The sequence below is a fragment of the Cylas formicarius genome, unplaced genomic scaffold, assembly GCF_029955315.1.
Source record: "Cylas formicarius isolate icCylForm1 unplaced genomic scaffold, icCylForm1.1 PGA_scaffold_3__17_contigs__length_32017465, whole genome shotgun sequence".
NCBI lineage: Eukaryota > Metazoa > Arthropoda > Insecta > Coleoptera > Brentidae > Cylas > Cylas formicarius.
Window position 1 is genome coordinate 16,552,252 of NW_026844326.1, and position 25,377 is coordinate 16,577,628.

General features: G+C 34.4%; 2 protein-coding genes across 11 annotated transcripts in view; both read right to left on the minus strand.

The window, feature by feature from the left end:
- The window catches only part of LOC132699837 (tight junction protein ZO-1), a 61,119-nt gene extending 48,689 nt beyond the window's left edge, over positions 1–12,430 (minus strand). For all 7 annotated transcript variants that reach the window (XM_060666758.1, XM_060666760.1, XM_060666759.1 and 4 more), the window contains exon 1: positions 12,044–12,430. In XM_060666758.1, coding sequence (XP_060522741.1) covers positions 12,044–12,088 — 45 coding nt within the window. In that variant the 5' untranslated portion in view covers positions 12,089–12,430. The remainder of the gene's footprint in view (positions 1–12,043) is intronic.
- Positions 12,431–12,552: 122 nt separating this feature from the next.
- On the minus strand, positions 12,553–22,698 carry LOC132699840 (heat shock protein 68-like). 4 transcript variants are annotated; one of them, XM_060666767.1, is made up of 8 exons: positions 22,600–22,698; positions 22,174–22,464; positions 21,011–21,406; positions 19,254–19,566; positions 17,694–18,054; positions 16,832–17,033; positions 15,522–15,795; positions 12,553–15,147 (listed from the first exon to the last, which is right to left on the minus strand). In XM_060666767.1, exons 2-8 carry the CDS (start codon positions 22,271–22,273, stop codon positions 14,898–14,900), a joined length of 1,896 nt encoding a protein of 631 aa, XP_060522750.1. In that variant the 5' UTR covers positions 22,274–22,464; positions 22,600–22,698; the 3' UTR covers positions 12,553–14,897. The 4 variants fall into 4 exon arrangements, with proteins under 4 accessions (XP_060522750.1, XP_060522751.1, XP_060522749.1 ...); XM_060666768.1 differs by lacking the exon at positions 22,600–22,698 and having other exon boundaries at positions 22,174–22,383; positions 22,460–22,505; XM_060666766.1 differs by lacking the exon at positions 22,600–22,698 and having other exon boundaries at positions 22,174–22,520.
- Positions 22,699–25,377: the final 2,679 nt, after the last annotated feature.

Below are 25,377 nucleotides of genomic sequence, written 5' to 3' on the forward strand. Positions count from 1 at the left end.
TGTACATTCGTTATATGAAAACGATCTCTCAAATTTAATCTTGCTTATTAGGCAAGCGCCCACAGGCCCAAAAGTCTCATCCCAATTGACTTAAAATCAATTCTAATTACTTCAGCGACGAGAAATTAATCGAAAACGATTAGTATCATTCAATCCCTAAGGACTGAAAAAGGTGTGCATAAAGAACATCACCAAGCATCATGCTTGTATCATAATATGGCCTATTTCATATATAATTAGAGATAAATTTCGACATTTTGAAGATTGCCCATAACTTTTTATTTATGAAAATCTGATCCGATTCCTATAAAAATATTATTGAAGCAGTTTGTTAAGTGAAATAAAGGTATTGTCTATAATTCTCTCCGTTAAAGACCGTGGAAAACACTTTTAAAACACTCCAATTACGACCACCGTATACAGTTTCGCAATTTTATCGAACTGATTTTATTTAGCTGAGAGCAAATGCATCAAAACTATATTAACATTCGAGAAAACCGAATTCGTAGCAAACCGCAGAAATCTAATATCATTAAAATGAAACTTAACGATGTTACGCAATTTGCATACAAGCAGAAAGAAACAACGACGTTTTAACAGCACAAACCATACGGAACAAATGTTCTTGCAATAAAGCGGTTTAGCAAAGTTTATCCAAAACAATTTTGATATATTTAGATCTGGGTTAACCGCCGTTGTCAAACGACGAAGATCCTACGGATTGAGCCGTGGTTGTTTGTGTGCGGTTTCGAACTTTATTTTTAAAGGTTTTGAATATAATAGAAGAAAATCTTATTTCTTAATTTAAAAATATAGAAATTAAATAGATACTATGTATCTATATATAAATGACATGGAAAAATTAACTCCAACCATACATTGTACAGTAAAAAATAACTAACACACTTCAGGGAAGCCATATACTAATAAACTATCCTTGACGCTTTCTGGACATCAATAGAGATAATTTAGTGCTGTTTATACAGAGCATAAACAATAACTACTATTAATTCTTTATGAGTTTTTAAGAAAAAACATTGAAGAACTCGCGAAAAGGCAGTAATCTTCAAATGTGAAAAGTAGGAACAAGTTGGGTAAATATATAGTTATGTTAGATTTTATTGTGACTGGACTAGATCAAACAAAAAGAATCCAAACCATTCCTAAAAACTAATATAATAGTATTTCACTGCACTTAGATTACGAGTAATCTATTTTACCAATCTAATCTTAGAATTCAAAAGAACCCTTCATTACAGTACTATTTGTCAAGTACACGAGTGACAAAATTACAAAATCCCAAGGATCCTGACGTTAGTGTAGACATATAGTGTCATTTTATCCACTATCAAATAGTCTAAATCAACCACTAATCAAAACGTTTCGCCAGTAAAAATAAAAGCTTGTCAATGTTTAGATATTTTGAAACCTTTGTTTCAAATCTTTCTGGTTCTGGACTGTAAGTGTAGCTGCTTCTGCTGCAGCTTCTCCAGTTCATGAAAAATATGCCAACAACTAATTACAGGTTCATGGAACAAGTTATTTACTTTTACGCTCAGAATAGAGAACACGGTGTAAAAGACGGAAATCACAATTTGCGATAATCTAAGTGGTATTCGCTTTTTTAGCCAGCCACTACAGCATGGATGTTTTTTTTTTGTCAAAGCTGTTAAATACAACGATTCTAAATTAGCTTTGGGATACTGATTTGAGGATGCATGCTTTTCAAAACGAGAAAAACGAAACCAGTCCACAGTTTTCTGCAGGCGAACGCAGATGTAGTACCAACTTCGGCTGAAGAAAAAAAAAGAGAGAAACCAGTTAAGAGCGATAATTTATGGGGTGACCGTAAGCAAGAAGGTGGCAAAAAAGACACGAAAAAGATATTCCTTCTGAAACGGACGACTACGCATCGCATCGCCAAGTCACTAGATTAGTTGAATATGGGCACTTTTCCAATGGGATTGTAGTGGTAACTTTAAAGCCATTAAAGATAGGTCTATTTAGAAGCATTAGGCAGTCAAAATCAAATTACCAGAGGTGAACTAACCAATACAAAAAAATTCTTTCATTATCAAAATAATGAAGTTACTAGGCGTGCTCTGTAAAAAGATATATGTGTAGTAAATTATAGTGCCGTATAGTAGTAGGTGGTTGCGGTCACTTCCGATCTCTGCTCCCGGATACGTTTGTAACGATTTTATGCTTTTGAGAAATGGAAAAATAGAAGCAAGAGGGGGTCTGGTCATTGAAGAACAACGTGGTTAAGAAATTTACGGCAACGGTTCGAAGAACAGAAGGCACTCGAAGAAGGAATTCTTTGACTAAATCTTACAACAGAAAAATATACGAAGGCTGCGGAGTTCAAGATGAATTTCTTAGGAAATCACTTAAAGTTTCAATGTTTGATAGTAGTACTTCAAAATTGGGACACACTGTAGACAAAATAAGTATGTTTAAAAAAATGGTATGTTAAAAAAAGTGCCCAAGGAAGCAATAATATTCAATCCATCTTGCTACATGGTAAGTAACTAAGTCATCTAAAATGTAAAAACGGTTGCTGTTGCCCCGCTAGACTGTAAAAAAAAGTGTGCACCTGAATTTGTTTGAGGATCGTAACGAGGTGGACGAGGAGATCCCGTTCTCGATCAGGTAGTTGTTTGTTTGCACGGGGACAGGTACAGAACTTGGAATAAATATTATTTACGAATCGGCAGGTGAAACACGAAACATGTACAGAACATTTCTTTAGAAAAATCGAGCGAAGACCGAACATTTCTGCCCATAATTCGCAAGCGAATTTATTTAGTTCGTTTTGTTGACTTATACGGGGCGTTACAAATGTTATTCGTATTCCAAAATAAGAACATCACCCGTAATAATTAACAACAACATAATCAGCTATAAATTTATGGGCTGCTTTAGTAACTACTGTACATGATGGTCTGGACTAGAATGATCAAAATCACATGGGCTTAGATTTAGAAAATTGCCGATAACTTTTTATTTACGAAAATTTCTAATGCCGATAAAAGAACTGTAATGAGACAAATGCAGTACAGTTGTTTTTTCACTTTAATGAGACAACACGGTGCAGATTTTTTTCTATAATTTTCCGTTTTCCCACAATACAAGAGAATGGTGATCAGATTGGTATCTGTCATCAAAATGTCGAAGAAATAAGGCGCTTTTCGTTTATCAATAAGTAGACCGGACCAATAACTGGCAACATAGTCAATTCTCTATTTTCTGTCGTCTGGTGTCTTTTCAACTCAACAATATTTGAAGTTTGTATTGAAGAACCATACTAAATGCACTGATCGCGAAAATTTAATATAATAAAATATCTTTGTATTGGTATGTATGTGTATATGCCACATTCAGTTTAGCAGATAACTTTAGATGGCAATTTGTTAAATATGGGTTGTTTTCATTTATTTAACTATGCTTAAATTCACTAAAAAATTTAATTAAAGTGAAAAGCTTTTGGGTTAAACTGCGAATCAATATTTTTGTAGGCCCCGTTCAATTCTATGTGTACTGGCTTTTTCCCGATAAAGATAAAATTCCATGGCTCCCGCAAATCTCAAGTCGTCCGTTTTAAAAATCGCCACCGCTGCTTTGTTACCGTAGAGGAAAAAAGGATCACCCATGGGAAACACTTCCCCAACATTAATCCTTTTACTCCAAGCCCCAGGGCTCTTGAATTTACCGCTCGGATTCGAACCAAAGGAAACGGGCAGGCAAAGGCATAGGGGCGGGCCACATGGCGACGTATCCATTTTATCTCCATTCCGAACAGAAAAGCTCTTTCGAAGCAATTTTCAGACTCAACAAACAATTTTTATAACTGCAAATTTAAAATACGGCGGAATATAATTTTTGTGAATTGAGTTGTAAGGAAAAACCCAGGAAATGGATAGTTTTTCTTGTGACCTTTAATTTTTCACTTCATTGCCAACATTATTTCTTGGTTTGCCTATGAATTTTAGTATTGTGTACGTTTTTTAACTATTTTTATATTACATAATTAAGTGACATAAAAAATGTTTCCTTAACTAACTTAACATATTACGTAAATTTTCATAAAATTAGAAAAAAAAATTCTTGTACAATTATAACCTTTTAAACGTTTAATGTGGATTCCACATTCTAGGCGATATTTCAAATTGAAAGTGCAGTGGGTTCCATTACGATGGAATATAAATATTGGCAGATACTTGGGATGTAATTAAAGAACATTTGCTGTAAAGGAAGGTTCAAATTTTGTCATTCAAAATGACTAGATACTAGATCAACTCATTGGATTACATTTCAAGGTGTTGAGGTTTTAAAATGCCGGTCTTACGAACCTGTAAAACCAAATTGTTGAGATATAATATGTATTTCCAAACAAATTATTGAAACTTTAAAAAACACTGAGAAGGATGGCGTACAACGACCACATTTTATGTATTAGAAGTATCTGCTATAGAATATAAGAAAAAAGCCCACTGCTTATATATGGCCAACCCAATTTTTAGAGTTCTAATAGAGCTCGGCTATCTGTGTGGACGTTTAATGAATTTAACGTATTTTATCTTTTATTTTTCGCATTTCTTGAGTCTTCAAACGATTTCTTCTCAAACGTATCGAATACCACAAACAATTCAAAAACGAGTCCATATATGCAAGCGCAAATCCGAGTCGAGCATTTAAATGTCAAGAGTTAAACGCTACCTTTGCTTTGCTAACTGTTACGATATTCAGTTACTTTTACTTTTTTCCAATGGACAACACACTTACGTCGCGCGTTTATGAAGAATCGATTGGCTTTCAACCTGAACCCAGAGGTCAGGAAAGGAAACCGTGCGGCATTGCCGTGGAGTAAGCAAGTAGTGGTACCCTGGTCACACCCAATATACTATATGAACGTTTATCGACACGTATAAGAACCTAATTGCGGACATTTAAATCAGTGTCGTCGAAATTTTAATTTATCCAGCGCATGCCATACCATTTCAAGGTGGGTGATTTTGGGAACATTTTGGTATAGGGCGGCCCAGTTTTGTCAATAGAATATTGTGGTTTTTGCGAACTTAGGTGGAATAAAACATCCCACAAACAAAACCGTTATAACCCTAAGTTTCCGAGCTTAACTTTTAAGCTACGGGATGTTGATGGACCGTCTTTATTGGGATAATTCTGGAACAGATGGCCTAGAAGGTGAGACAATCCTGGTCATTGTTTAACCATCTATTTTATACATTTAACTGTTTTTACTAATATTTTACAAGCAAGGAAAATGTGTAAGGCTTATAATAATATTGATTTATTTTATTCACCATAGAATTTTATTATTAAAACAAAAAACAAGGAAAAAGCAGAGAAAATAAATGAAAAAGATCAAAGAAAAAAAACGAAAAAAGGAGTTGTTGATAGACCAGAAGAAGATTTGATTAAATATTATACAAATAGTTCAAAATTATCTGAAATATTCCAATCAAGTCAATGCTGTGATACAGACAAGACAAAACAAGACAAGAGAGTGTCACAACACTCGAATCGACAAAGAAGTCTTGACCCTCATTCACTTCACGATCAACATCTTGTTCTGGAAAGCACTGTATGTGGTATAGGATTTTCCGTCTTCGTTTCTCAGTCACGCTATATACAAACTAATATTTATTATTTACATTTTTTAAATTAGTATCTGAAATTGAATTTTTACAGCTAAGGTCCAAGTGATCTCAGGTGATTTAATTTTGCGCTGGGTTTGATTTACAAATAATTAAGATGTTTTTGATGTGAAACCCCAATAATCAATTTTAATATTAGTGAATAATTGTTGCAAGTAACTACATATGTGTAGCATTACAGCTAATTTTCTCATTCTTTTCGCCTTCATGTGAACTTAGAGCATGAAAAATTGACCTTGAACATGGCATGATGATCCAAACTACTATCAAAGAGCTCTCCTTCCATATAAGCATAATAAATTGTAGCATGTAGCACAAGTTTTCATTTGGAAACGACAACAAAACTTGAGGTACATACATCTATATAATTACTGACTTAAAGATGATACTTCGTTATGCGTTACTGACCTTGAAATTACAAATTTCCACCAGTAATTAACTAGGTAGATAATGTAAACTCTGCACCAGATGAAGTCACGTTGCGTGACAAAAACGGGACATTCTTTTAATAGCCGATGGGAATAACGTGATCTGGCCGCGCCCTATGAGTTCCCCTATGAAATATATTTTACTTTTCCCACAACGTGAGACCACGTTTGTCTCAAATAAAGCGCGTATAAAGCCGATTAAGTTTTTCAGTATTACTATAAATCAAACTTAAGCACAAAGAACAATTTTTTAACACTTTTCGGTGAATTAAACTTAGCTTTAAAAAGCACATATATTTTTGGAATATTTACTAGGTGGATTTCGTAAAAGAATAACTTTAAAATTTTTGCCCACTCCCGTAATAACATTTTTTAGCGCGAGTATCTAAGATCAATATTTTCTGCATTCTTATCTGTCATAGTGTGTACATTTCCCTTTGATTCTGCGGGATATCTTGGTTACTATGATTTGTTTTCTTATTTAAAACATTTAAGTGTGCTTCTTATAAGCTTTTCAAAAATGTGTAATTGAATAAATGTACAGGGTGTTTTCTAATTGATTGTCAATAATTAAGGCGGCGATTTTTGGTTAGTTTTAAAAAGAAAACTCCTAAGGCCTTAACTTTTGAAATACAGAGCAGTAAAATTTTCAAAAATAAAATATATATTTTTGATATCAATACCACTTTCGATATTTTAATGAAAGTTGGCACACACCACAATTTTTTTTAAATACACCAGCGGAGGGCGTACGGAATTTCACATGACTGTTCTGACAGACCTTGATGGTACGCCACTGATTTCTCTTAAAATAAAAATTATTCTTACGATCTCCAACAATTTTTAAAGAAATTTAATTTCTTGATTTTTATTAATAAGATGTGCGTGTTTTCTCTTTAACAAAATAAATAACAACCGCACTCGGCAATAACAACAAAAAAATGAACATATACTAAACAATAATTAAAATCTTATCCTAGCACTTATGAGACTATGAAAAACAAAACAAAACGAAAAGCTGCTTAAATTTATTTTTTGCCACATATACTTGACACAAATGGCAAACGAAAATGATAAATCGACAGGAAGTCTGGCAAAGGGGGAACAAAAACGCTTAAACACAACAGTTTGGCCCCGAGCACATACCGCACATTCCCGTAACCGTAGGAAAGTAGAAAATTCTCTTAGACGTATATCTGCATTCTTTGGGCCACATTGCCGCTTTTCATTTTTATATCCGCCGCTGAACGCGGAGAAATTTATCCTTTTTAACACTTCAAATTGTGTGTCTGTATATGTGTGTGTGTGTATGTGCGCCAGTTTTTCAATGCGGGCTTAGACAGGGATCGTTCCGTGCCTTGCGCTTCTCGAAGAAGTTATAATGGTCGATCTGTGATCGACGCGCGTCAAACCTGAGGTCAAAAACCAACGATGGGAATTCGAGACAACAAAGAGTCCGACCTTGACAATGGCTTCGCAAATCTGACAATTATTGCGAAATGGTGCGTTCTAGGGTAAATACGGATCTTCTTGGAAAACTTTAGAGGGAACTTTAATGCAGTCAGAATTGAAAACATACACAATAACCGAGCAAGGACAGGGGGTTCACTCCAACAGGTAAATCGCGGTCAAAAATATGTACACTAATTCTAAGTAAATTAAAAATGTTAGATAACTAATACCTCTGAAAAACACATTATTCCTTATTAATACCTCTACGCCTATAACGCTCTAACTCCCTAACTCGTCTAATACTTACTAATTCCCGTAGCCATTCAACTAACCAAAACTAATTCCGAGGTCAAGTTTTTGTTGATAAGAATAAAAATGCATTTAAAAAAAAATTATGTATATAAAAAACTAAAAAATTGTAATTCTTCCTGCGTCGGTTGTTGATGAATCGAACTTACTGACGTTTCGCCGATCATCCTGTTGACTTCTTTAGAGCTTAACTGAAACTGAAGAAGTCAACAGGATGATTGGCAAAACGACAGCAAGTTCGATTCATCAACAACCGATGCAGGAGAAATCCAAAAGATTTGTAAATAGTATTACGGTAGCTGTTTGCTTATTTGTATATTTTTGGGCGCTCTTTTTCCAAAAAACGCAATATTTTTGCTCTATCACATCATTTTTTTATAGCGCTCTCTATGGTGTAATTAATTGGCGACCAAGATAAGTCCTGGGCTCCTCATACTGTTTGTTCCCTTTGCATTGAAGATGGCAAAAAGGTTGACAGAAATGTTTAAGCTTTGGTGTTCCTATGGTATCGAATATTAGAAAATAAGAAACAACTTGTGTATCCCAATCTTGACTCTGCTATTCGACCAGTTCCTCATAAACCGCTAGTTTATTCCAACAATATTCCTAGCTTAGTTTCAAAATTAGGAAATGTACCGTATATAAAAGGAGAATGGCGCCTGTTCGTTGGTTCAAGTAAACGTAGTTTACAAAGCGTTTTATTGCACAATGGTGAGGAACTGACCTCTGTTCGCGTTCCACATTCAGTATATTTAAAAAAAAAAAAAAACCTTTGAAAATCTAGGACTTCTTTTGAAGAAAATAAACTACCAAGAACATCAGTGGATGTTTTGTGGTGACCTTAAAGTATTGCGCATGTTTCTAAGACAACAGGGGGGTTTTCCAAAATTTCCGTGCTTAATTTGTGAGTGGGATAGTCGGGCAAGAGATAGACATATAGAATGGCCCTCTGGAACCAGCCTTACACCTGATAGCAAAAATGTATTAAAAGACAACTTAGTTGACCATAAAAAAGTTTTACTGCCTCCTCTTCACATCAAACTGGGCTTGATGAACCAGTTTGTTAAAGCGCTAGACAAAAATGGACCGTGTTTCAAATATTTGTGCTAGAAATTTCCAGCCATATCTGATGCCAAAATAAGAGACGGTATTTATTTTTTGGCCGCAAAGACAATGATTTTCAAAACACAATGACCAATGTCGAGAAAAACGCGTGGGTTTCATTTAAATAAGTAATTGACAAGTTTCTTATGAACTCTAAGGACGAAGGCTACGAAAGCCTTGTTCAAAATATGTTACACACTTTCACCGTCTAGGTTGTAATATTAGGTTAAAAGTGCATTTTCTGTTTTCACACTATTTTCCTGAAAATCTTGAAGCAGTTAGCGAAAAACAGGGAAAGAGGTTTCATCAGAACATTAAGGAAATGGAACGGGTATACCAAGGCGGATGATGGCGGAGTACTGGTAGGTGTTAAAACGGGATATGCCCTTAAAAACACACAGCCGAATGTCACGACAATGCAGCTTCTGGTAAAAAGACGAAGATTTCACTCATTCAATGCGATTTGGCAACCCTGGATATTAATAGATTTCTCTGCAAAGAAACAGTTTTCGTTCGTTGTATAAATATCGTTTTTTTTTCTTTGACATTTTCAAAAAATCTTACGTCAGAATCAGTTTTCAAAATAAAAACATTTGCCAAAAAGTTTAATTTTGTATACTTGTGTTAGTATATTGTTCTAAATGACTTAATTCAAAATTGCCACCACCATATAAACAAGCCAACAATATGTAATTAGATATATTTTTTCTCACATCGGTCAAAGCTGTAGTCTCGAGTGTAATAAGTTCGAGAAGTCGTTTTAAAAAAGATAGTAGTTCCCAGTGTTACAGTCGAGGTTCACTCAACTAAATATTTCCTTTTAGGAAACATCAGACAATAATGTAAAGTAAGAATGAAAGGTAAGATCTAGCAAGTTTTACGTTGTTTCTTATAACGACTGTTGAGTTCAAATACGCATTTTGCTCTAGATTACTACCTCACCAACCAACTCGACAATAACAGCGACGTTTGAGGATCTTAGCAACACCGACAAAACTCTAGCCATGCTGAAGTTAGTTTTGGTTAGTTGGTTAGAGTTGCGGTGCTTCTACCTAGACGCTACAAAACGATTTTTTTTAACTAATTTCTCTACTATTACCACTAATTTCAAGGATTTGTACACCAAAATTCCCCTGCGGTTTTCCCCTCTGTCACTCATCAGTTCTCAAAATGAACTTTCGTTAGCACTTCACAAACCATGAAAGCTATATTAAAAAGATGAAGATGAAGTGGCGAAAAGAGAGAACCCACCGCCCGCCTCCACGAAATATATTTAACGACTCGTGTTGTCAAGGTGCACAAGATTATTGTCGTTTTGAATAGTTCATCATCAGCTATCAAAAGCCTATAGTATCAGGTTTAATATCGCATGTTGAAATTTAAATGAAACCCAGTTTTTTTCCATTTTTAGATTTAGTGGATTATTATATGCATGATTTTACATTATTCGTGCTTTACGTTTATGTTATGTTAATATTTGGTGAATTTTAGGAGGACCGATCAAGTTTTCCTCCATAAAGCTTGATTGTGAAACGTGAATAACTATTTTAATTTTTTCTACATGTTTTAAAAAGTAAAATTTTTATACTCCAGGGACGGAGATGTTGGGTACAGGTGGTATATTTTTCTAAACGAAATAGTACACCACTTTAATGAGCCTTTCATGCACTTTTACGGTTAAAGAGTTTTCATAAAAAGTTGATTAGTTTTGCTTTGCTTCGGTTTGCTGAAATATTTTTTCAAACAAACAAACAACATTTTGGGTACTAAAAAGAACTTCTGTTGAAATAATTAAAATTTCGGATATTGTTAGTAGAAGTTATTTGCCACCAATTATTTCTTTTTGTGAAACTTACGAAATATCATTAAATATAATTAAAGAAAACTAAAGATGGCACAAAATAGAAAACAATTCAGGATTTACTTTTAATATATTTTAATTTAGTAGTGCAGGATATTTCTGCAAGTACAGACCTGATAGAGTTTGGACAATTTTGCAAACCCAATCCAGTGGTTTTGAAGTAAACACAAGCTTTTCAAGAAAGCAAAACACAAAAAGCTCAGGAATCACGAAATATACAAGTCAAAAGGAACAGGGAATTGAATGCAAGAATTTTTGCAGAACAAAATATGGAGGACATTTTTGGTAATCTTGTAGCATCCGAGCATCTAATTTCAAATATGAAAAAGAATTGTGCTTTAGCTTTCCTCGAGGAACCACAAATTAAAAAGTGATAGCGACAGAGAATATTGAGGAGGAAGATGCTTAGCTCAAGGTAGATTAGTTTATGTTAAATATAGGTACTGCTATGTTCAGCTGCTATTGGATATATTGGTATGTATGATTTCTTTTTTTCTTTTCAAAAATAAACTTTTTTATACGATAATTTAGTAATTTTGTAGTATTTTTAGTTCCTATGACTCCTTTACATTCCACTACAGACTACACTATCGAGTGCAACAAAAGTGAAAAGGAAAAGAATTTTTGAAAAAAAAATTTTTTGAAACTATATCTGCTTTTTACAGAAATTTACCAAATTATTTTGTTTCAATAATTGGTGCTAGATTTTTGGCCAAGATTTCGTCCACATTCCCATGTGGCGTCACAAACTAGTTCTGAGATCAAATTAATCAAGACCTTATTTAGTTTATTTCTGCAAAGGGGAACTAAACCCTCGATTATTTCCGAGTCAAGCCTGTATTCTCAAAATATAGCAGTTTTTAATAAAAACAAAGTGTGTGCTACCATTCCGAAAACCGGACTCAAAATTTAACGAAAGAATTCCGAAACGAGCTTTTCAAACAATGACGAACAACAACAACAACCTAATCAGATCAAAATATCAAAGGTTGAATAGTGAAGTATAAAATTGTAACAACGCTCCGATAACCGCTTCTATTTTACTGCTAAACATTTTTCCATATTTATTTGACAGACGAAATGTAACCAAATTGAGACGCGGCGATTGAAAAAACATCTCGCCATGTAAACCGAGAGATTCGTTAACCGCAGCCTCTTGCTGACGCCGTGCTGTAAAAATGCCGAAGAAAAATCCTTTCGGATTTACTCACCTCAGGTAAATTATGGCCAAGATTGTTGATGGCGATGGTTTCCATCGCAAAAAACACGTTAAATTCTTATCCAATATAACGCTCGCGTTACCGCGAAGAACTTTAGCGTGATTTGAAAAACCGCCGAAATTGTGCGTTCATTGTGTTTCCGAAAAAACAATCACATTGTTCGAAACTATCAAATGGGCAGCTGTAGCACCGGAAACCGACCGTTTTCCGTTTCGAAAATTCTCACCGTACGTTTAACGATTAACAAAATCACGCACAACAATGGACTTTTCAGTTTTTAAACTTTAAAAACATCTCAAACTTGTTTCCTAACCTATTCGTTATGCGTCACTAGCGTTGGGCACAACAGCGTTCCTCTCCGCTTGCGGTCGACACTCAAGAAAGTATGCCTCCCTTCTCTTGAGGCTGTGTGCCAACAACTCGAACCTGTTGTATACAGTGCGGTCGAGAAGTTTCAGCCACGGTCGACTTAACGTACGGTGGGGATCGGAAGTTAAGTGTTGGGCGGTAGTAAGATTTATTTCCTACTTATCTATAATACGTCAATGTTAATGAATAAATATATAATCACTTTAGGTTCGCCATATTGATAATTCTATATTGGTTAAGTGTAAACTAATTCTAAATTATATCGTTTGAGTCGCGCATCAATTTTTTACAAATACGTAGAGATGAAATCACTACCAAAGCAAGGTCTTAGAAATCTTCAATCGAATACAGCCACATACTTTTAATTATAAGTGCAATCGTAATAGTCAGATGCACTTTTACGTAGTACCAATGGAAATATCAGATATACGAGGTGATTCATAAGTAATAGGCAATATTAAAACTGGAGGAACTAGTCATTTAAATATGATATATTGGAATTATGAATTCGTTTTTGATTACTACTGCCAAATTTGTTAAATTAAGACACCTTGAACTTCTAATAAATAAGAGTACTTTTTCTATAAAAAACTAAATGTTCTTCCATCACGTTTCGGTGCAACGGATAAAAGAAAATGATTCGACTTATCTAAATAATACAGTGAAACTAGCGCCTTCTAGAAGCAACGTCCAAACAAGTTTCAAATTCAAAAAAACTGAATTCTGACTTATTTTAAAGAAATTCTGACTAAAACCTATATTCTATTTTTGGCAGCCCGTCAACGCTTTCGTAATGTATTAGACAATTCATAAAAAAAATTGAACGAAGGAAACAAAATATTGAAAATTTAAGCAAAAGGGCTCGAAATTTTCTCTTTATCCTGGTAATGTTAATGTTAATGCACCCTTAAATTAGAAAGACTTATTCTTCAAAAATTCGCATTATTAAATTAAATTAAATAATGTATTATAGACAAATTATAAAAAAATTAAACGAAAGAAACTCTGCTCTTTGAACCCGCATTAATAACTGAGACTCTACTGTACCTCTACAATACACGAACATAATTTAATGAAATGATATTTTGCACTTTTCTCACACGACCTCCTCCTCAACCGAATTAATATATTCATCGAAATTATCTCCCTCTTTAACTCCTTTTTCATAATTAACATAGAAATTGGATTTATGGATTTCTTATCAGCACATATACAGAAGTAGGAAACTAAGCACTATTGCCCAACCGAATTGTTAACTGGTAATTACGATAAGTCATAAAATAAATTCTCAAATAAGGAATTGGTACAAAAAATCGAGTCTGCCCACAATTAACAGTGGCCAAAATTTTAAATACAGCAACAGCCTGATATATAATAATAATAAAGTTAATTCCATAACACCTTGTATAACTAAGTTCCCATACGTTTTACGTGCAGTTTAGTACCTCGTCTATGGGATTAAGAATCTTATCCCATTCCATGACCTGAATATCCAGAATGTATGTTTCAGGTGATTCATAAAGAATGGTCAATGACAAAACGGGAGTTAATGGTCACTTAAATATGTAATTCCAATATGGATTTGAAGTTGTTTTACTACTGTTGCTAAAATTGTCAACTATTAGTGTTTTGTTGGAACCGGTACCTCTTCATCTTTTAAGTATTCTTAAGGAATCAGACCTTGAACTTATTAAATGCACACTGCCTAATAACAGTACTTTTTGTGTGAAAAACTAAGCATTCTTTCAGGTGTTCATCAGACTTCAACCATAACGCGACAGATATATAGACAATAAGTTTCAAATTCAAAAAACCTGACAGAAATTTTGAGTGATTTTCCGGAAATTCTGACTCATTTTTCAAAATTTCCGACTTAAGTTGGAAAGAGTTATTCTTCAAAAATTTGCATTATTAAAGTAGAGCTTATAATCTATTTTTGGTAGCCTATCAGCTCTTTTGCAATAACGTACCATACAAAAATTTTAAAAAAATTAAACTAGAGAAACAAAATATTGAAAACTTAGGCGAAAATGAAGGAACTTGGTTTTTTAGACGATACTTAGATTTATCCTGGTAATGTATGTAATAATTAATGTTAATGTACCCAATATTGTTTACTGGTGCTCTTTCAACATGCATTAATTAGGGAAACTATACACACGTTTTCCTTGTTAACCAAATTAATACATTCATCGAAATTATCTCCCTCTATAACTCCTTTTTCATAATTAATAATAACAATAATAATAATAATTAGGAAACTAAACTCTATTGCCATTTTATAATTAATATAGAAACTGTCATAAGTCATAAAATAATTTCTCAAATATGGAATTGGCAGAAAAAAACGAGTATTTTTTTGCCAAATTTTGTTTTTCCCTGGAAAATGGCATTTTCTGATTAAATTATACAAAGTCAATTCGCAAATTGCGCGACAACGGAAAAAATAAAACGCCAGGGGGAATAAATTTGTATTTTAGTCGACTTCTTCTATGGTGGGGCCGTCCTGTTCCTCCCCTGCGGCGGCGGGCCTCCCGCCTTTATGCAATTTTGTCATTATGGGGCGGCAAACGTTTTGAATTTCGCGTAGTTTGTATTCGTATTCCTCGATTTCCGCCGTCTGGTTATTGTCCAACCACTTGATGCAATTCGTGCATTCTTTTTGAGCTTTTCGCTTCTCCGTTTCGGTTAGTTTCGAACCCGCTTCCTCGATGCTTTGCTTCACGCTAAAAAATTGTCAAAATTTTATCTTTTTTTTTTTAATGCAAAGTCATTTGTTAAAATTTATTTTTTAACCTCAATGTTGGCCCCAAATTTCCATCAATTCTTGATCACTGAGATTAAAATTTGTTGCTGTTTCCTCTGCAGGAAAATGCTTCCCAAAATTCAACTTTTTCTTTTAATTTTAAGTTCCTTTATTCATATCTTAGGTTAGGGTACAGATATTGAGATCGGGTTTTCACTGGCTTATTGGGCCCTGAGCAATAATGGGGCCAAAGTAAGAGTCAGTAATCAGAGTTTTCATGGCAATCATGAAGCGAATTGTCCATAGATAGATGAGAAACTTGAATGAAAGATAAATCAATTTAAATCATATTACCTAAAAATGTAACTCTCCAACTTATTCCTGCTGGCCACCCTGTCGCGCTGACGGTCATCCTCCTCTTTGTATTTTTCCGCGTCCGCAAGCATACGCTCTATCTCTCTTTGCGACAACCTTCCCTTGTCGTTTTTGATGGTTATGGCTCTGGACTTTCCGGTGCCGACCTCGACGGCCGTCACGTTCAAGATACCGTTGGCGTCCAGATCGAAAGTGACGTCGATTTTGGGAACGCCGCGCGGCGCCGGTGGGATGCCGCTCAAATCGAAATTCCCTAAGAAACAATTGCGCCTGAGGAAGGCATTTGATTTGATTTTTTTATATACAGGGTGTCGCGGCGGAAAAGCTGGGACTTGAAATTGGGTACAGTGTGTCCCCAAACTGAACCCTACTTAAAATACGCTTTTCAGATCAGTTTCCATCTTCACGATAAGTTTATCAAAATCACCCTGTATCTAAAAAAGAGGAGATATAAGGTTTCTGTTCTTTCCACCTTTCATTCCATGAAAAAGAAGAAGATACGCCCTAAATGGGACACACTGTATAATCGAATGGAATCTGTTAGTCATTCGTTGTCGAACTGACCCCTGCATTGTTCTATTGGTCTTTTAGAATTACCAATGTATCCCGTATCCTCACTACAATTTTCACCGAGCAAGTAAGTAAGGGCGGGAGTTAAAACTTGACCTAAAACGTTTTAGTTTGGAGCAGTCTCAAACTCAAACTCAACTCAAATTCAAACTTCCTTATTTTAAATCCCCCTCTTATCTTAGGTCGCTAGATATTTTCAGATAAGGAAGAAAAAGGTAAGAGGGATTTTATTGTAATCACCATTTCATATTAATTCTTGATATACTTTAAATACGTAATTTTAATTCTTGAATCAACGTTGTCTAATAATCTCTTTGCCAATTTAAAACGAGAACGTATGGAGGAATACTGAGAACCACAACAACAACCCAATTAATACAGCATTCTGGATTTAGCATTTAGCATCATCAAGATGACTATAGTTATGGATAGATGGATAACTTCCAGACTTTGGCAACCTTGACCAAAAAGTGTACGTCATAAAATCACATCATTAACTAAAAAAAATCTGGTTTAATATAGATTTTTAATAAAAATATAACTTTTGTCAAAAGTTAGTTGTATTTAACTTTACAAAAGAAATTTGTACCTGAACCACATTTTTTAACCAAGGCTTTAAGTGCATTTGTTTGTTAAAATTAACCATGGACTGACCAAAAAATCGTGATATCCGATGCAAAATAAATGTTACAATTCTGACCAAATCCACACTGGCTTACCGAGCAGGTTATTGTCCTTGGTCATGGCACGTTCTCCCTCAAAAACCTGAATAGTTACCGCGGGCTGATTGTCCGAATACGTCGTAAAAGTTTGGGTTTGTTTGCAGGGTATTCGAGAATTTCGCTCGACGATCTTCGACATGACTCCTCCGGCAGTCTCTATACCGAGGGAGAGTGGAGTTACATCCACCAGTAACACGTCCTAAGAAAATATCAAATAAAAATCATTTCCTTCTTACTTCTGGACGAAAAATAGTTTTAAATATATGGTTATTTATTTTTTTTAAAGGTTAATTTTCACTCATTTGTTTATTTTACTACTAGTAGATATTTAAATGTTTTTGTCAATTCATATATAGCATAGTAAAAAGGAGAATTCCGAATTAGATTTAATTTAATTAACAATTTACTTCTGGACTCTGTTTTAGGCCATTGCAGCCTGAACCTCATTGACGTATTACTTAGAAGCATGCGAACCCACCGCAGAATTTTTAGTATATGATTTTTAGTATATGATGTTGACATTTGATAAAGACACGGTATTGTCGAAACAATTGTCATGTCAAAATATATAATTTCTTGAAAATCTGAACTTTTAGTTCTTATTTATTTTGATAAATGGATTTTCATCAAGTAAAAGCCACCTCAGTTCAATTTTTCAATATAACTCTTTGGAAATGCTGCAAACAAAATAAAACTGCATCTTCATCAGCTTTTAAATAAAAAAATAAGCTTTGTTACCAAAATGCAGGACGTCAACGTGTCAAAGATTACTTAAAAAAAAAAAAACAAAAAGGTCCAATGAATATTTAATATAAAATGTCCTTATTCTACAAATCGGGCGAGTCTATAGGAAACGCACCTGTATTTTAGAACTCGAATCGCCGCTCAAAATCGCAGCCTGGACAGCAGCCCCATAAGCCACGGCCTCGTCCGGATTAATACTCAAATTTAGACTTTTCCCGTTGAAATAATTCTGCAATAACGATTGGATTTTCGGTATACGGGTGGAACCACCGACCAGCACGACGTCGTCGATCTTGTTTTTGTCAGTACCAGCGTCGTTCAGTGCCTTTTCTACAGGCGCCAGGGTACTTCGAAACAAATCCGAATTAAGCTCTTCGAACCTCGCTCTTGATATCTTCGAGTAAAAGTCGATGCCTTCGAACAATGCGTCTATTTCGAGAGTCGCTTCAGTACTGGAACTCAACGTCCTCTTCGCTCTAAATATTGTTTTTTTTGCAATTGTTTGTTGCCAAAGTGCCTTGAGAAATTGGGCAGAAGAATAAAAAAAAAGATAATGTGGTCAGCGAGTCGAATGGGCTGAGCCCGGGCCTGTCCCGTTGTCAAAGCCTTGTTTTTCAAGTAAATTTGTGCAAAAAAATAAAAAATTGCAATTTTTGATTTAATTTTTCTCAAAAACGATTATTATTCATGCAAAAAATGTATGAACCAATTTTGTTTATACTTTAACCCTCTTTAAATTTGGATCCCAAAAATTCATTTTCATTATTTCGATTTTAAAAGTGATATCTTTGTACTTTTTATGCCCCCTGTATATCTAATCCAAAATTTGACATAATTGAAAATGTTTTTTTGCTATGCACCAAGTTTTAGCAACAATAAAATTTTGTGAGAAATTAATACTTAATAAATATATATTATTTTTATTAGTGTTATTATTTTAGTGTTTATTGAGGTACATAAAGTACATAAAGACCAAATAAGTGCTTAGTAAGAGTTTCAACACTACTAATTCTATTCTGTTATTATAAAGTCAATGTTTCCAAGTTGGTTTGTCGAATGTTTAATAATTTAATGCCAAAAACGCCATATACATATTATATTCTCAATTGTTTTTCAGCTATTGAAAAGCAATAATTTGGATTATTTTAAGTAATTTGAGCGTCTATAAAATCTAAATGACTCAACTTAGAGACTCTTACATTCCGATATCTTAGTTTTTGACAAGCTCCCTTGGGTTGTAAACCGCAGATTTAATTGAATATAAAAAAAATACAAATCCAATTGAAAATACAATAAAACTAAGATAGGAATGTAAAAGTTATTTTGCTCTACGTGTAGTTTAGTTTTAATAGCCGTTTCAAGGGTCAACTCAAAAGTGTAAATACGGCCATGAACAAAAAAAATCTTTAGGAGTTTTCACAAGTTTTAGGAAAAACAAAATATTTTTGTAATATTTTATTGAGATACCCTGTACAATAGGTGATTTTGAATGATAGACGAAAACCCCTACAACTTTTGAATTTAACGTTTTTTTTTTCTAATATTTGTAGTTCTTCTGTGGATAGGAAAAATTTAATATATAATTATAAAATAAGCACACAAGGCCTAAAATTCTTAGAAAATCGACTTTAGTGCAAAAATGACTTTTTAGAGATTAGCTTTCACCGTTAGGTACCTTTCTGCTGCGGTCCGGAGCCTCCGCAAAGCTCTAGGGTTTTTGGTAATGTCTTTCTTGTGTTTCCTCTTGAATTCGTCAGCGAAGAAGTCGACCAAACGATTGTCGAAATCTTCGCCGCCCAAGTGGGTATCGCCTGCGGTCGCCTTCACTTCGAACAACGAACCTTCGTCTATGGTAAGTATGGAAACGTCGAATGTACCGCCTCCCAAGTCAAAAATCAAGACGTTTCTTTCACCGCGGAGGTTCTTGTCCAGTCCGTAAGCAAGAGCAGCTGCCGTTGGTTCATTAATGATGCGAAGCACGTTTATGCCTATAAAAGAGTCTGAGTTGTCTGAGAATGTAAAAATAAACTTTTATGTTATGAGGCTGCACAAAATTTTAATTTCGAAATTATCAATGTACTCTCCGTTGAAAACCAAAAATTAGTTCGTTAGTGGGAAAAGAAAATGTAAAGATAAAATTATTTGATATCGCTTGACGCCGACGTTTTGAGGTTTTCTTAGTTCATTTTCAGTTCACTACGCTGCAATATTGGCATGGTCATTATCATGTGTACCTAATTGAGAAAACATTTACCATTTATAAGTGACCATAATGCGAATGGCAAAACAAATCAGATTAATGTCGTGAAACGTTATATAAATGTTAACGTTCAATTTTGATACATTTTCATTCAATTTCACTCCATTTACAAAATTCGAAAGTCAAAACATGAATGCTGTTTTATTAGGAAATCAGAGAAAATGATAAAAATGCTAGATTTTAAGAAATATTTTTACTATTTAATATCAAAAGTGATGAACGCTAAGGTGTATATTGAACGGTCTCAAACTCTACAACAATCAGTTTTTGGATACATTTTTTCAAAACATTCATGAAACGTTAGGAATTGACAAAAGTCAAAATACCATAGCTTCAAAACCCATGACTAAAGCCCGAAATGGCTCGCGACCGTGAGTATACATAATACATATATTTATACATGATTTCTTATTTTAAAGTAGGGAGTAGAAAATATACTTTTATTTATAACTTTGTTGAAAGATTTGTCAAAATCACTGCAAATATTTTGTAAAAAGGAAATTTTTATTTTCGGTATTAACCAGCTACTAACAATCCAATTAAAAACAGGTTTTTTTGTGTACTCACACACATTCCGAAAATCCTCAAAGAATAACTCTAGAGGCCTAACCTTGAAAATTTTAAAACATGGCCTCAATAGATAACACGTGCTAAAAAAATCCTCAAAGCCAGGCCCCGGCAAATTTCCCGTTTAGTATTCAGGAATGTTTATTGAACAATAAGATTTTGAGTTTTGCAACAGCTTTGGTACAGTCGGCTAAAATTGTAGAATTTATCTGTTGCAATTTTTGTTACTTTTCCATACATCCGGTCTTAATTTTATGATTTATCATAATGAACAAAATTTATCGCTGTTGCATAACGACCAATAATTTGCTGCAAAATGAGGAACATATAATTTGATCCATATAGATGGCCCCGTGCCTTTAACTAGAGACTGTAAGGAATATTAATGTTCTTGACCTACAAACATTTTACTACTTTGAATATCGATTTGCTTTACATTTTAAAATACCTATATAGTTTAGCTATGGACGTAAATGTAATACAGACACGCAATGAAACCATCAATCGATATTCAGTGCCATGCGAGGCAAATTTTCTCTTCTGCATACAGTTTCTATTCAAATCGCATTACCCCAAACCTAAACTAAAAATGCATATTTCCATACCTGCGATTGTCCCGGCATCTTTTGTCGCCTGTCTCTGGGAATCATTGAAATAAGCAGGAACAGTAATGACAGCGTCGGATATACTTCCGCCGAGATACGCTTCAGCAGTTTCTTTCATTTTCGTTAGCACCATGGAACTAATTTCTTCCGGAGAAAATGTCTTCATTTCGCCTTTAAATTCCACTTGCACCTTGGGCTTGCCGCAATCGTTCACCACTTTAAACGGCCATAGTTTCATATCCTGTTGGATCTTTGGATCGTTATATTTTCTGCCGATGAGTCTCTTGGCATCAAAAACGGTATTGTTGGGGTTCATCGCCACCTGATTTTTGGCTGCGTCTCCTATCAGACGCTCCGTGTCTGTGAACGCTATATAACTGGGGGTGGTTCGATTACCTTTAAAATTATTTGGAATATCAACAATGAAGCACGATAGGTTCTTGAAAATTGGAGAAAATTCACTTTTCATTTGATGTTTTCTTATTTAATTCAAAGAGGTCTTGAAAAACAATTTATTATTAAATAAAAACAAATTGGCTGTGTGCATTTAAGGAGTTGTTGTTCTCCTAGATTTTTAATTTCGTATCTATTTAGTATTCAAAAAATATTTTTTTAATTTTCTCAAAGGCCTCTGGGGACTATGAAAGTTCTACGCAGCTTCTACTAAAAGACTGAGTGCTGGATTCACAAATTATTTTCCTTTAAAAGCTTGCCGTGTTTATAATATAAGTACATAATCCATGAAAAAATGAAATTAAAATAATGTTTAAGGTTGTTAATCAGAGTGGAGCAAGTTGGCAAAACTAACAAAAACTGCAGGATGCTCATTAGTTATTTCAGTCTACATATGATGTTTTTATAGTTGCCAGCCTGGAACTTAGGTAGGAAATGTTTCTAAATATTTGATTTTGTTGTTTTAAATTGAGGAACATCAGAAAACTTCAAAAAATAGTGAAGGTGCTTTCTCTCGACCAATTTATCAATATTATAATAAAAATTTGAACGCTTTGTATATACTATACGATTTTACTTTAAGTACTCACTCAATATTTGATCATTCGTAGAACAACGTTAAAAGTAAAGAAGTGCCAGTTTGCTATCTCTAACTTAAGAAACCTATTTTTCTATGACAAATAAAGCTATAGTGTAAATATTTTTTTTACCTTGATCGTTAGCGATAATTTCGACTTTTCCTTGTTGCCATACTCCCACGCATGAGTAGGTTGTCCCCAAATCAATTCCTATAGCCGTGCTTCGTACCATTTTATCGCGGATTCGAAATTTAAGCTATTTTCAAAACTGAGCGCTCAAACTGGCAGTCAATTTGACTTTGATGGAAGTGGACTCGCGCCTTCCTCGATTTTCGTATTGCGCTGTGGAAGTTCGTACCAGTTCGGCAAGCTTCGATCGCCGACGTCACTATTTTATTTGAAAATGGGCTTTCCTTACCTACGCTAAAATCGCATTGCTTCTAAAATGGGTTTAAACCTTTTTGGAGTGGATGTGTGATTCAGAGCTACGGCGTGATTGTAATTTACTATTTTTGGGAGTGTCAATTGATCATCGAACAGAGTCGGACTTATACTTACTTGGCACATACACACGTCGAACTAAAAATCCTCGAAACAGCCACTTCACGCGAAAATTTATGTTCCGGTTACTACATTCGTGTTTAAAGTGTCCGTACTAATACGCGCTGCCCACTTCAGCGCCGAGCGGTACTTAAGCAAGTTAAAACAAGTACTTCCACACGAAATTGTCAGAACGGGCCTAGTTCGTGTTAAAAAATATTAAAAACACTAACCAGTCCTATACTTAGACTGACCTAATTCAATTTCGTTTGAGATTGAAATTGAAAAGATTGAAACCCTGATCTGGCAGAAGTGCATCAAAATGAACCATTCTATTTAGACTATATACGAGTTGTTCTCCTTTTGTTCGGTATTAAGCGCAGTGGAACAGTTTTGCACTTCTTTGTTGATCGTGAACCTTGCAAATTAACAATAGAAATAATACAAAAAAAATCATCAAAATTTGGTTATAAAAAGCAATTGTTCAATTTGCAAGCTTATTTTTGAAACACAAAATTCAAGAAATTCGTTATTATTAATTTCTTGTTGCCATAACTATAACTAACTAAAATTTATTCATTGGAATGATCGTTGGCTTAAAATAAGAAAAAACTTTTGTTTATTTATTTTTCACAATTTTTAAAGTAATTAATTTAGTAAATTTGTTATATTATTCAAGAAACACAATATTTAAAAGAAAACAAAGGTTACAGTATATACAATGCTCCCGTGTTTTTGTCAAGAAATTGTGAAATTGTATGCCCCAAGGGGAAGAAAGTGGGTGTAGGTACTTTTTCCCCAAACTTATGCAATTAAATATTACTACAGTGTGCTCCTCCATATTTTGTGTAATTATAGACAACCAAGTAAACATCATTCGCTTACCCTCTTAACAACAAAATTAGATGGGTTGAATTTGCGGTGGTCCCTTAGTCGATTTCTTTTGGTACCATTCTTAACTTTTTTGCCTTGGTTCCTTTTAACGGTCGACTTTAAGGCACTTTGTTTTCTAAACATTTCGGAGTTAGTCTTTCGCGACGTTTTGGAATATTTAATATATTCCAAGAAGAACTTGCGATGAATCTATTTCGGCGCGAACACACTGCTTTGTGAAACTTTATACCTACCAAGTAGCAACGCCTACTTGTCAGTTTAAAATTTCATTTACGTGAATTTATTACAACAATTATGTTTTTCAACGTATTTAAAACCTCAAAGCGAAAATTTCCAATAAACAAATTGCAGGTGCGGCAGAAATATTATGTATTATGGCAGTGTTCCAAATAAATGTAATATTATGGTGTAAATTATATTAGTTAGTGGCCGCCAGTTAGCTTTCTTGATGAAGCGGGAAAAAAAGATACGACCCTGTTCACGACTCGGCGGAGAACACACAGAGCAAATTTAAGAAAATACCGATCTTCTGAGAAACAGGGAAAAATGGCGAAGGTGCCAGAGAATTGCGCAAACCTTTGTAGACACACAGCGTGTCAAGTAAATTGGAAAGCCTAGACAAGAATATCCATAGAGAATAATGTTACATAGATTCCGATGAAATTCCAGTTGAAATCAGCTTTTCTTCCAATTTTCTAGAATGGAGCTCTTTTTTGGGTTGAACAGTCACAAAAAAAGTAATTGTAGAATTTACGTTTGCAAAAGAATTTTTTTTTGCATAAAACATTGGCAGATAATTAAATTTATTTCTTTTTTATATCAATATTAACTGGATAACAAAAGAAAATATATACCTATACCAAAACATACCGAGAGTAGAAGGTTATCAAGGTTATTGACCCAACTTGCTCAACCATATTAAGTAAATAAAATGCGGGAATCATTTTAGGTTTCGCGAATTTTGAATTTGGACAATTAGTGTCGTAATAAATTCGCCTTTTGCGAGCTGAAAAATTCATTTTGATATCCGCTATTTTTCCACATCCACATCGATTTTTATGTTAGATTAGCAGTGCCGCGACTAGTTGTTTTTAATTTGCTTAAAATAGTAACGGGGTAAACCATGGAATTAACACTCCTAGAAGGCTAATAGAGAGTCCTCACACAGAAAGGGAGAAAGGAATGGGGATTTTCAGTTAGTTTTTTTTTTCGTGGATCTAGTGGCCCTACTACAATAACAATTGATGGGCCGTAGGTGGCATCGACATTTTCGTAGAGACTGATTTTTCGCGTTTGCGTCAATATTTCTGTTGGTAATCGTTAAACGAAACAATAAAATATATCCTACATCTATGGTCCGAGGAACGAATGTAGACTAGGGTCTAGTTAAGAAGGTTAGGTTATGTTAGAATTAGAGACGCGTGGTTACTTTTTGTACTTTTGGTATTAATCTTTTTCGTGTTGAGTTTTGTAGTGTCAATAAATTGTTGAGTTTCGGACTTGTTTGAATATCCCGAATTGACAATTTCCTACAACAATTTCGACAATCATAGGTCATTTTCTTTCTAAACAGGGATTTCCACACACGTAACTAGTTTTTTCAAGACCTTTAAAGAGATCTAGGGATGTTTTGAGAAAATACTGCGGTAAAAATGACGATCTGTCAGCGGCCATATCTGTTGTTTAATGCCGCAAGCTCATTGGTTAAAAACTAGATTTTAAATCTGGCACATGCGCATGTATTATCGGCACAGGCAGAGCCTCTATGTTAGTGTTGTGTCAATCGTTTATTCTACTAGAACCGAATCAATCAATGACCGATTCCGGAAAGGACCGATTCATTTCAATTAATGTTCACTTCAATATTTTTTGTTGCCAACATAAGCGGCAATAGTCACTGAA

Coding starts and splice junctions, on each gene's coding strand:
- LOC132699840 (XM_060666767.1), bottom strand. CDS start 22,273: ATGGTACGAAGCACGGCTATAGGAATTGATTTGGGGACAACCTACTCA. Junction 18,055..19,253: donor CTCCGGACCGCAGCAGAAAG/GTACCTAACGGT, acceptor AACAATATTTAG/AGCGAAGAGGACGTTGAGTT. Junction 15,796..16,831: donor CAAGGACAATAACCTGCTCG/GTAAGCCAGTGT, acceptor ATTGTTTCTTAG/GGAATTTCGATTTGAGCGGC.